This window comes from Schistocerca americana, chromosome 3 (assembly GCF_021461395.2).
Source record: "Schistocerca americana isolate TAMUIC-IGC-003095 chromosome 3, iqSchAmer2.1, whole genome shotgun sequence".
Lineage (NCBI taxonomy): Eukaryota > Metazoa > Arthropoda > Insecta > Orthoptera > Acrididae > Schistocerca > Schistocerca americana.
This window is the reverse complement of record NC_060121.1, coordinates 643638821-643652265: the sequence shown is the minus strand read 5'-3', so window position 1 is coordinate 643652265 and position 13445 is coordinate 643638821. Positions and strand designations below refer to the sequence as shown.

Here is a 13445-nt window from a genome sequence, read left to right as displayed (position 1 = left end):
GTTTCCGGCCACAAGTCCATAATTCTTTTCTCGTCGTTATCTCACTTATCCTTTCCCTCAGTTTGACACACACACACACACACACACACACACACACACACACACACGGGGGGAGAGAGAGAGAGAGAGAGAGAGAGAGAGAGAGAGAGAGAGAGAGAGAGAGGGAGAGAGACAGAGAGAGAGAGAGAGAGAGAGAGACAGAGAGAGAGAGAGAGCCCGATCTAGGACGTCACCGGTGTGCTCTGCATCTACACTCCTGGAAATGGAAAAAAGAACACATTGACACCGGTGTGTCAGACCCACCATACTTGCTCCGGACACTGCGAGAGGGCTGTACAAGCAATGATCACACGCACGGCACAGCGGACACACCAGGAACCGCGGTGTTGGCCGTCGAATGGCGCTAGCTGCGCAGCATTTGTGCACCGCCGCCGTCAGTGTCAGCCAGTTTGCCGTGGCATACGGAGCTCCATCGCAGTCTTTAACACTGGTAGCATGCGACAGCGTGGACGTGAACCGTATGTGCAGCTGACGGACTTCGAGCGAGGGCGTATAGTGGGCATGCGGGAGGCCGGGTGGACGTACCGCCGAATTGCTCAACATGTGGGGCGTGAGGTCTCCACAGTACATCGATGTTGTCGCCAGTGGTCGGCGGAAGGTGCACGTGCACGTCGACCTGGGACCGGACCGCAGCGACGCACGGATGCACGCCAAGACCGTAGGATCCTACGCAGTGCCGTAGGGGACCGCACCGCCACTTCCCAGCAAATTAGGGACACTGTTGCTCCTGGGGTATCGGCGAGGACCATTCGCAACCGTCTCCATGAAGCTGGGCTACGGTCCCGCACACCGTTAGGCCGTCTTCCGCTCACGCCCCAACATCGTGCAGCCCGCCTCCAGTCGTGTCGCGACAGGCTTGAATGGAGGGACGAATGGAGACGTGTCGTTTTCAGCGATGAGAGTCGCTTCTGCCTTGGTGCCAATGATGGTCGTATGCGTGTTTGGCGCCGTGCGGGTGAGCGCCACAATCAGGACTGCATACGACCGAGGCACACAGGGCCAACACCCGGCATCATGGTGTGGGGAGCGATCTCCTACACTGGCCGTACACCACTGGTGATCGTCGAGGGGACACTGAATAGTGCACGGTACATCCAAACCGTAATCGAACCCATCGTTCTACCATTCCTAGACCGGCAAGGGAACTTGCTGTTCCAACAGGACAATGCACGTCCGCATGTATCCCGTGCCACCCAACGTGCTCTAGAAGGTGTAAGTCCACTACCCTGGCCAGCAAGATCTCCAGATCTGTCCCCCATTGAGCATGTTTGGGACTGGATGAAGCGTCGTCTCACGCGGTCTGCACGTCCAGCACGAACGCTGGTCCAACTGAGGCGCCAGGTGGAAATGGCATGGCAAGCCGTTCCACAGGACTACATCCAGCATCTCTACGATCGTCTCCATGGGAGAATAGCAGCCTGCATTGCTGCGAAAGGTGGATATACACTGTACTAGTGCCGACATTGTGCATGCTCTGTTGCCTGTGTCTATGTGCCTGTAGTTCTGTCAGTGTGATCATGTGATGTGTCTGACCCCAGGAATGTGTCAATAAAGTTTCCCCTTCCTGGGACAATGAATTCACGGTGTTCTTATTTCAATTTCCAGGAGTGTATTTCACACTACACGCTGCGGCTGTTATCCCCCTGATCATCGGCAGCGTTCGAAATTTGCTCCGCATGGTGACACCATATCCGCTACTGACACTCTCTAGAATATAATTGTATACTCAGAAAACTATAGTAAAATTTTTATTGTTTCCTTTGTAATCCACAGTAATTCTAAATATTCATCACTGCCCCCCCCCCAAGTACAAATGACACACGCGACAGAATGAGACATTTGGCTGGTGCGTCTCGCGGTGTGGTGTCGCTGCAGAAAAGCTTCCCTAGGAGAGAGATGTGCATGCATAGTAATGTCGTGTCCGTGTACCTCAGTCTTATCACGAAACGCGAGGGCCCTGGTTCGTGTTCGAATCCGGCACAAAGTTTTAACCTTTCACGGCAGTTTCTAAACAGTGCATTGTGCTTTGTAGAGTGAAAATTTCCTTCCCGAAACATTTGTGCGCGCTATCGTGCTGGTATCTACAATAATGTAAGAAAACAGCCGTGGTGCAAGATTCGTGACGAGACAAAGATGTACGGCCGTACCACGAAGATACCATCACGTTCCACAAGCTGTATTACAGCTCCTGCTACAGTTTATTGCTGGCGCCGCCATAATCTCTGGCAGAGCGACAGTGCGTATCTGACGACTCGATGAGTGCAGATGTAAAGTTAACGTTGCGAATCTTACTGTAAGGGACGCTATTAACTGGTACATAAGAGGAGTTTGAAAGAACGGAGTAGAATGTCGAGAAAAGTAGTACAGCTGTTAGGAACTAGCATGAGGAAGAAGAGTTCCATTTCACTCGTTGATCATACTATCGGGACGTGTGAAACAAAAACATCAGAGTACCTTGCGCAGGATGTCTTGAAACCTTTGGACATGGTAACAACTCCATAAGCTTTCATCTCCCATTTTGCTGAAGAAATGGGGACGCCAGCGATTATTACTGTCGTGTAGAATAACTGATTAGTCTCTGTATTTAGAAATTAATTCCAGACAGCTGTATTTTAGGTTTCTTGCTCATTACGATCGACTTTGGACCTCTGATGGATTCATTATCAGCCAGATGCCGTGACAAAATTGCGGCAGACCTGCAGAGTTCATATCTTTGTATTCATGGACCGATGTCACATAGTTTAACCTAAATTCGCATTATGGTGAAACTTGTCTGACAACGTTCTGTGATTATGCAGACATGTACTTTGCAGGTTTGTCGCAACTTCATTGTAATGGTATGTGCCTCATGATGAAGTGGTCAGAGTATCATAAAATATGGCTATTTGGAATTAATTTCAGAACAAAGAAAACAAATAGTTGCAGTACCCAACAATTCCAGAAGATATTAATTGGCTTAAAGAAGGCAGGAATGTAACTCTTCTGTACAGCCTTTTCCATTCTGAGTGGCGAATTTGCTGCATTGTTACTTTCTCCATGGCTAGCGACAATCAATCTCCAATCTTTGTTGCTTCACATGCTTTCACTTGCTCTTCTCTCTTCTACTCCGCCCATATCTTCTTCCTGATCTCCCCATATCTGCTTTCTCCTCCCCCCTCGTCTCCTTTCTCCTACCCCTTCTTTCTCCTATCCCTCCTTCTGATCTGATTTCTATTGCACCTCTTTCTTTCCTTGTTGCTCCTATGCCTCCTTTTTGTTCCTCCTATGTCTCCTTTTCTTGTTCCTCCTATGCCTGCTTCCTACTTCCACTTCTTGTCTTGTTTTCTTCTCCTCCCCCTGCCTCCTCCTCCCCTTCTTCTCTACTTTTTTGAATATCTGATTTCGAAGAAAGGATGGGTTCCATCATTCAGTTGTATTCAGTGGCATTATCGCTTCGTATTAAACTTTAATTTTTAGAATTAGATCTATCTGTCTTAAAGTGACATGCAGTCATCAAAAAAATGTAAAACATTCTAAGGTTTGTTAGCGGCCGAATCACCTTGGGTTTAGAAAAGTAAATAAAAAGTAACTTAAAAATAAAGTATGCGGGTTTGTAGCCTAATCATTACCCGTACAAATATGCCCTCGCTAGCAGCGCCTCCGTCGAAGCTGACCGAAAAGTTGTTGGTTGGAACAGTATACTACTAATAATGTGGTCCACAACGAATTTGCAGTTGAGACACCTTACTTGTTGGTTACTAGAATTTCATAAATTAAAGATTTACATTTCTGAGTAACCGAATAGTGGAAGAAGATTCCTTTTAAACTGTAGTTTCAGATACAAAAATAAGTTCTATTGAATTACGATGGCTAGTTTGCCTAAATATGAGATAGTATTGCAGTGACAATGTTTTTATCAAATACGTTACTTTGAACCTAAATGAGTGCAAGAGTTGCTAATACATTTTCGCCATTGGTTGTAGGAATAAATACTTTACTTGTTTCTGTATTTTTTTGATCTGCTTTATCAGAAAGTAATTAATCAGGTACCTCTTCGTATTCGAACAATGATAACGAAGTCTGACGTTACAGATGTTTAGTTATTTTAGATAGTTCATAACTCCTATAACCTAAGGAATGTAATACATAAACTCCTATAACCTAAGGAATGTAATACGTAATGAAGTTAAGCTGGATAACCCCTGAGTCGATATTTGAAATTTTTAAGTATTGTGCACATGCCATATAATTGATAATATCTAAGGTAACACAAAACTTGCAAAAAAAAAAAAAAAAAAAAAAAAAAAAAAAAAAAAAAAAAGTTGGGGGAAGAAAAACATAACAGCTGGAAAGGATCTTCTTGCTTTATTACAAGTTGTCTGAGCAATGCTACGTCTGTGAAAGTTACCAAAACTACCTACAAAGGGCCTTCAGTAAGTAATGCAACACATTTTCTTTCCGGGAATCAGGTTGGTTCTCCTCTGGATTCCGATAAACAATATTATTCCCCAGTCCTTGGCTACAAAAAACTATTTTTAAACATAATTTCCAGTCAGTGCCACGGCCTCACACCAGCTTACCGCGACAGCCTGTATGCCCACATGGCACCACTCTATTGGTCGACATCGGAGCCAACGTCTTGGTGCGTCAGTAACCTCCCCATCATCCACATACGGCTTCCCGCGGAGTGCTTCCTTCATTGGGCCAAACAGATATAAGTCTGCTGTTAGACGGTGGGGAACGCAGTTGGCACACATCTTTGAGTACCCCAACTGGTGTCGGCACTATCTACCGAGAGGTCCAGTTGAGCAGGTAGGTGTTTCATTGTGATCCGTCGATTACATCGAATGAGAGTACAGAAACACCTACAGCTGTCCTTGTGATGTCATTTATTGTAAGGCTACCAGTTTCGGTGCTTCAATGCATCACCTTCAGGCCTCAGCTGCAGCGGCCAACGTCTATAACTGGTTTTCGCGGACTATCTGTAACCGCGATGTTGTCCCATCAACCATCACTCACAGTTGATAGTTGACGATTGGAGAGACTACATCGTTACAGGTGGTCTGCGGAAACCAGTTATAGCCGTTGGCATATCTCTGCCGTTTCGGGAAAAGAGCGACACCTTCGTGTGACTGTGGTGCCGGGATAGGTACACCGGACCACGTGGTCTACGCGTGTCCCATTTTCGATGACGTTCCCGCAGAGTTAAGGAATTCACTGCCAAATACAGATACCTTCCATCTAATCAGGGACCCAGTTATCTTCACTATCATCGATAGATTAGCCAGCGAGGTATCCGCCAAGGTCTTGAGAGAATATCGTAGGGAGATAAACGAAAGTGCAAAAACGTGACATTACGCACCATCCCATTCCGCCAGGATGCGTACTGGCCGACCGCCGTGACGATCGGGATCCGTCGCGTCCAGGACTAGGGGGAGGGTGCGAACTTACCGACTATAGACACAGCACACCGATTATGACTTAGTAGATAAAATTATTAGTAGGAAATAGATTGTAGGACATTCAAAAAAGACGTGCAGCGATTTTCATTAAGGCCAGCCCACTGCCAGGGGCACGCCCACTGGGATTAGCTCGGTGGGCACGGCCAAGAGATAGTAGGTTTATATTTTTACTGGCACACATGTAACACTGCAGGATGTAGTTTAGTAGAGTAGGGTAGAGTAGATAGCATAGTAGGTTAACAGTAGGTCAAATAGTAGGAATACCCATAGAGTAGCTAATCTTCCATCTTGCAGTTAATACTAACAATAAGTAGATAGTCTTGGTAAATGCTGCTGAAAATTATTAATTTTGTATGTTACTTCGACCCACTAATGTCTTAGGTGGTGGGTTACTTTGTAAGATATTGGTTTTCATGGATAAAGATTTTAAAAAAATAAATAAAAATGTATAGCCGTTGGCCACTGACGCATCGTGTATACAGATGTTGTTAACCCCCTCTGCACCAGCTGAGGCCTGAAGGTGATGCATTGAAGCAGTAAATGACATCGTAAGGTCGGCTGTATTTCATTTCCTCACGTAAGTGAATGGCCATAGTTCTCCAGACCTCCAACGACAGGGGTGGTCATACAAAAACTCGAGTGAGTGTCCGCACGTTCAGACACTTAGAGAATCACGGCTGTATGCGGCCGGCCGGCACGGAGGAGCTCGGACAATATTGCACAACCTTGTTGCGATGGTGGAAGATGCCTCGCCCAATGACTCACCATGCTTTTGCTCTCTCACCGTCCATATTCTGCAGGTTCCTTTGAATATCTGAAATTCTCCGCTTTCCCGCTAAAAGAAACTCAATGACAGCGCTCTGCTTGGGGAACCCACCCCCCACCCCCACCCACTTTTAATGGCTACTTACAGCGCCGCTACCTATGGGAACTTCATGAAGCTATAGGTGCTGAAGCGGAAATGTTTCACTATGTCACACAACACATTCCGCATTATTTTCTTGGCCCAGAAAAAATGTGTCGCATTATTTATTGAACGCCGCTAGTATAAGCTGTAGCGGCGGGAGCAGAGGAGCCGGTGGTGAGCCGCGGCGCACGTTTGGGTCCGCAGTACGAGCACCCGGGCACACTGCTGTGCAGCCAGTGCTCGGCGGCGCTGCCCGACTTCGAGTCGTTCCGCGAGCACGTGGTGGCGCACCACCTGGAGCCGGCCGCCGCCGCCGCCTCCGCCGCCCCCGGCGCGCCGCCCGCGCTGCCGCTGGCGGCCCGCTGCGCGCACTGCGGCGCCGCCTGCCCCGGCGAGGAAGCGCTGGCCGCGCACGTCGCCTCACACTTCCTGGCCACCGCCACGGAGTTCGGCTGCTCCTCCTGCCTCAAGCTGTTCGCCAAGCCCGACGAGCTGCAGAAGCACCTCATGGACATCCACGCGCACCACCTCTACCGCTGCTCCCTCTGCAAGGACATGTTCGACTCCAAAGTTGCCATCCAGGTACGCTTCCGCCAGATCATCAGCTCCTTAGGAGCTCGCTGCACGAGCCTTTTTCCACTTCCTTTTATTTCTCGTTCATTTTCCAAACCTTTCGGTCAAGAATATTTGCACTACATCTACAATTTACCGTACCTTACCAACAAGGAGTAGTCGCGAAGCTTTGTCACCTCGAATAAACAAAGTTACGTAATTAATCTGTTGTTTATTTGTTTGCAGGTGTTCATCTTCACTTATTGTACACAGTGAAGTGCCCGAAATCTCCTAGTACATCTCTAGAGCGTCCCAAACAAGATGTCGCTCTCCATTGATAAAGTAGAATATCGTGCTGCAATTCAGTTTTGGCAATAGCGGAAACGTTGCACCAGTGTTTACCATGACTAGTGACGTGTGCCTGCAAGCAAACAAAAAACTAATTAAATACTAGGGCTATACGACGGAAATAACTTGAAGGCAGTTTCATACATGGTGATTCTTATCAGTGTTTAAAAAATTCCCAAAGCGACGTAGATGACGTTGTTAAAAGTAATTTAATATAAGACACATGGGGCCGCCAATGTCGAGAAATACCCCAAACGTGGATGACAAATGTCGAGCCGGCCGCTGTGACCAAGCTGTTGTAGGCGCTTCAGCCCCGAACCGCGCTGCTGCTACGTGGGCATGGATGTGTGTGATGTCCTTAGGTTAGGTTTAATTATATCTAAGTCTAAGGGACTCATGACCTCAGATGTTAAGTCCCATAGTGCTCAGAGCCATTTGAAAAATGTTGAACATCTTAAGTCACCAAATGACTTACCTCGAAGCGCATCCAGTGGTTGGGCTTGTCCATCCTACCCTCACCCACAGGAGAAAGTCCCATAGTGCTCAGAGCCATTTGAAAAATGTTGAACATCTGAAGTCACCAAATGACTTACCTCGAAGCACATCCAGTGGTTGGGCTTGTCCATCCTTTCCTCACCCACAGGAGAAAGTGCCCCAGATCGCTCCGCTACGCTAACCTATTTTCGAACACCTATTTTGTGAATATGATCCTTTGCAGAAGTTACAAAATCGTCCTCGCTGTAACCAAGCAAAGGGTGTTCTTATTTTGCTTTTTTTTATGTGTTACTTTTTTGTTTAGGGACTATTTCGTAAAGAAAACGTGGCGACTTTCCTGGTAGCGATGCAGTTAGGAAGCTTATGCTCACTTATTCGTGACGCAACATGCTACGTTTTCGTTGTACTTTACTTTGCAATAAATCGGATATGACCACAAGATCGGTAAATGAAATAGTAAAGTTTAACTCCATGTGTACACATAATTGCCCAACGCGATGAAAACAATACTGATTGCCACATGCAAGACTCGAACGCTGAGCCCCACGCTGTAAGTTCGCGCACATGGGCCTAGAGCTACACCGACAGGAATAATTGACTTGGGATGATCAGCTGCGACATATTGATAGACTCAACCGCTGCACGTGCGGTGACTCACATCATCCGCTAACATTCCATGTTCAACATTTGTCATCCACATTCTGGATATTTCCCAGTATTTGTGGCCCCATGTCTCTGATAATAAATTACTTGTTTCAGCGTCACCCACGTCCCTTTGGAGTTTTTAAACGTTATAGTAGTCATCCTGTAGAAAGGGAAAAGTTGTTGTTGTTGTGGTCTTCAGTCCTGAGACTGGTTTGATGCAGCTCTCCATGCTACTCAATCCTGTGCAAGCTTCATCATCTCCCAGTACCTGTTGCAGCCTACATCCTTCTGAATCTGCTTAGTGTATTCATCTCTTGGTCTCCCTCTACGATTTTTACCCTCCACGCTGCCCTCCAATACTAAATTGGTGATCCCTTGATGTCTCAGAACATGTCCTACCAACCGATCCCTTCTTCTAGTCAAGTTGTGCGACAAACTCCTCTTCTTCCCAATTCTATTCAATACCTCCTCATTAGTTTTGTCAACTACCCGTCTAATCTTCAGCATTCTTCTGTAGCACCACATTTCGAAAGCTTTAATTTTCTTCTTGTCCAAACTACTTATCGTCCATGTTTCACTTCCATACATGGCTACACTCCGTACAAATACTTTCAGAAACGACTTCCTGACACTTAAATCTATACTCGATGTTAACAAATTTCTCATCCCCAGAAATGCTTTCCTTGCCATTGCCAGTCTACATTTTATATCCTCTCTACTTCGAACATCATCAGTTATTTTGCTCCCCAAACAGCAAAAATCCTATACAACTTTAAGTGTCTCATTTCCTCATTTAATTCCCTCAGCAGCACCCGACTTAATTCGACTACATTCCATTATCCTCGTTTTGCTTTTGTTGATGTTCATTTTATACCCGCCTTTCAAGACACTGTCCATTCCGTTCAACTGCTCTTCCAAGTTCTTTGTTGTCTCTGACAGTATTACAATGTCATCGGCGAACCTCCAAGTTTTTATTTCTTCTCCATGGATTTTAATACCTACTCCGAACTTTTCTTTTGTTTCCTTTATTGCTTGCTCAATATACAGATTGAATAACATCGGGGATAGGCTACAACCCTGTCTCACTCCCTTCCCAAACACTGCTTCCCTTTCATACCCCTCGACTCTTATAACTGCCATTATTTTGCTTTCTGTACAAATTGTAAATAGCCTTTCGCTCTCTGTGTTTGATCCCTGCCACCTTCAGCATTTGAAAAGATAGTATTCCAATCAACATTGTCAAAAGCTTTCTCTAAGTCTACAAATGCTAGAAATGTAGGTTTGCCTTTCCTTAATGTTTCTTCTAAGATAAGTCGTATGGTCAGTATTGCCTCACGTGTTCCATCATTTCTACGGAATCCAAACTGATCTTCCCCGAGGTCGGCTTCTATCAGTTTTTCCATTCGTCTGTAAAGAATTCGCGTTAGTATTTTGCAGCTGTGACTTACTAAACTGATAGTTCGGTAATTTTCACATCTGTCAACACCTATTTTCTTTGGGATTGGGATTATTATATTCTTGATGTCTGAGGGTATTTTGCCTGTCTCATACATCTTGCTCGCCAGATGGTAGAGTTTTGTCGGGGCTGACTCTCCCAAGGCGATCAGTGGTTGTAATGGAATGTTGCCTACTCCGGGGGCTTTGTTTCGACTCAGGTCTTTCAGTGCTCTGTCAAACTCTTCACGCAATATCATATCTCCCATTTCATCTTCATCCTCTTCCATTTCCATAATATTGTACTCAAGTACATCGCCCTTGTATAGGCCCTCTATATATTCCTTCCGCCTTTCTGCTTTTCCTTCTTTGCTTAGAACTGGGTTTCCATCTGAGCTCTTGATATTCATACAAGTGGTTCTCCTTTCTCCAAAGGTCTCCTTAATTTTCCTGTAGGCAGTATCTATCTTACCCCTAGTGAGATAAGCCTCTACATCCTTACATTTGTCCTCTAGCCATCCCTGCTTAGCCATTTTGCACTTCCTGTCGATCTCATTTTTGAGACGTTTGTACTCCTTTTTGCCTGCTTCATTGACTGCATTTTTATATTTTCTCCTTTCATCAATTAAATTCAATATTTCTTCTGTTAACCAGCCCTCGTCTTTTTACCTGTTTGATCCTCTGCTGCCTTCACTATTTCATCCCTCAAAGCTACCCATTCTTCTTCTACTGTATTTCTTTCCCCCATTCCTGTCAATTGTTCCCTTATGCTTTCCCTGAAACTCTGAACAACCTCTGGTTCTTTCAGTTTATCCAGGTCCCATCTCCTTAAATTCCCATCTTTTTGCAGTTTCTTCAGTTTTAATCTACAGATCATAACCAATAGATTGTAGTCAGAGTCCACATCTGCCCCTGGAAATGTCTTACAATTTAAAACCTGGTTCCTAAATCTGTCTTACCATTATATAATCTATATGATACCATTTAGTATATCCAGGGTTCTTCCATGTATACAGCCTTCTTTCGTGATTCTTGAACCAAGTGTTAGCTACGATTAAGTTATGCTCTGCGCAAAATTCTACCAGGCGGCTTCCTCTTTCATTTCTTAGCCCCAATCCATATTCACCTACTATGTTTCCTTCTCTCCCTTTTCCTACTGACGAATTCCAGTCACCCATGACTATTAAATTTTCGTCTCCCTTCACTACCTGAATAATTTCTTTTATCTTATCATACATTTCATCAATTTCTTCATCATCTGCAAAGCTAGTTGGCATATAAACTTGTACTACTGTAGTAGGCGTGGGCTTCGTGTCTATTTTTGCCACGATAATGCGTTCACTATGCTTTGTTGTAGCTTACCCGTACTCCTATTTTTTATTCATTATGAAACCTACTCCTGCATTACCCCTATTTGATTTTGTATTTATAACCCTTTATTCACCTGACCAAAAGTCTTCTTCTTCCTACCACCGAACTTCACTAATTCCCACTATATCTAACTTTAACATATCCATTTCCCTTTTTAAATTTTCTAACCTACCTGACCGATTAAGGGATCTGACATTCCACGCTCCGATTCGTAGAACGCCAGCTTTCTTCCTCCTGATAACGATGTCCTCTTGAGTAGTCCCCGCCCGGAGATCCGAATGGGGGACTATTTTACCTCCGGAATATTTTACCCAAGAGGACGCCATCATCATTTAACCATACAGTAAAGCTGCATGCCCTCGGGAAAAATTACGGCTGTAGTTTCCCCTTGCTTTCAGCCGTTCGCAGTACCAGAACAGCAAGGCCATTTTGGTTAGTGTTACAAGGCCAGATCAGTCACTCATGCAGACTATTGCCTCTGCAACTACAGAAAAGGCTGCTGCCCCTCTTCAGTACGTAGATGAATGTTGGAGAGAAGATATAATACTGCGAGAAGAATTGGATAGAGTACTGAAAGATTTTTCGAACCCTTGTCCGTTCGAGCATTCTCTGATATTGTGATGTCAAGACTAAATCTCTATGTTACCGATACACGTTAGAAGTTCGAGGAGCTGCGTAGGGAGAAGTTTCTCCTATAGTTCACAGTGTAAAAGCGAAAGCAATGAGAACCAACAAGAATGAGTGTGACAATCTGTAAATTCTGGAACACTGTGTGACGGGAGGGTGTGTGGGCGTGCCGCAGGTGCACTTCGCGGTGAAGCACAGCAACGAGTGCAAGCTGTTCCGGTGCACGGGCTGCCCGGCGGCGGTGTTCCGGTCGGAGGCGGACTTCGGGCTGCACGTGCGCGCCACGCACGCGGCGCCCGCCCCCGGCTCCGCCCCCGGCGCCGGCGCCGCCCCCGGCAAGGCGCAGCAGGCCGCGCACCGCTGCCTCTTCTGCCGCCTCAGCTTCAGCTCGGAGCTCGAGATGCAGTTCCACATGGCGGCGCACTCCAAGCAGTTCCACTGTCCCGTCTGCAGGGAGGCCTTCCACGTCGAGTTCCTGCTCGACAAGCATATGCAGACGCACCACTCCACCCACCAGGTGCGTTCCCTACCATTTCGGCATTATTTTCCCTAAAGAGAAGGGATTGTAGCAATTTATTCGTTCGACTTGGTATGACATCCGTAATAAAACCAACAGGAAACGAGTATATCTATCGCAGTGGCAACGTAGACGCTGTTACCGGACGATTCATTTACACACCACACACTGTGATAACTCATATTGTACTTCGTTATCCATACCTTCCATAGGTCCCAATCTTCATCATTGCACTTGAATCGCGATAGTGAAATAAACAAATAATAAAATACTTAGAAGATGCTGTCAATGATTTCATTCAAAAAGTATGTTACGACCGTGGTCCCAAAGGTGAAAAAACACATATTCAGTTTCCTAATCTATTCGACATAGCGAAAAAATTTCACTTCATCCGTCCTTTGTGTTGTATGTTAACCGGGGGCTAAGAAACGACGGAGAGGCTCCGTCCTCGCCGCAGCCGCAGTGGTCCACAACCCCACGACGATTACCGCAGTCCACTTTACCCCTCCGCCGCCCCACACCGAACCACTCTTTCAGGGTTATTGTGCGGTTCGGCCCCCGGTGGACCCCCTCCCTCCCAGGGAACGACTCGCACCAGACGAGTGTAACCGCTGTGTTTGCGTGGTGGAGTAATGGTGGTGTACGCGTACGTGGAGAACGTGTTTGCGGAGCAATCGCCGACATAGTGTAGCTGATGCGGAATAACGGGAACCAGCCCGCATTCGTCGAGGCAGATGGAAAACCGCCTAATAACCATCCACAGACTGGCCGGCTCACCGGACCTCCACACAAGTCCGCCGGGCGGATTCGTGCCAGGGACCAGGCGCTCCTTCCCAATTCGGAAAGCCGTGCGTTAGACCGCACGTCTAACCGAGCGGTTCATCCGTCCTTACTATGAGGGACGACATAGATATAGGTACAACCAGCAATAACTAGACCAACAGCTCTATTTTCATCTCTCATTTAGTCCAGACAACCAATTTCGGCATACCATTATGCCATCATCAGGTTCTCTATGCTAAAATATTGTATTGCCAGACAAAATATT

The 13445-nt window shown here is 46.1% G+C and overlaps 1 protein-coding gene across 1 annotated transcript in view; it reads left to right on the top strand.

Moving 5' to 3' along the window:
* The window catches only part of LOC124606269 (zinc finger protein 423 homolog), a 286175-nt gene that overhangs the window by 250350 nt on the left and 22380 nt on the right, over window positions 1-13445 (top strand). Inside the window, exons 8-9 of the mRNA XM_047138249.1 lie at window positions 6613-6990; window positions 12056-12397. Coding sequence (XP_046994205.1) covers window positions 6613-6990; window positions 12056-12397 — 720 coding nt within the window. The remainder of the gene's footprint in view (window positions 1-6612; window positions 6991-12055; window positions 12398-13445) is intronic.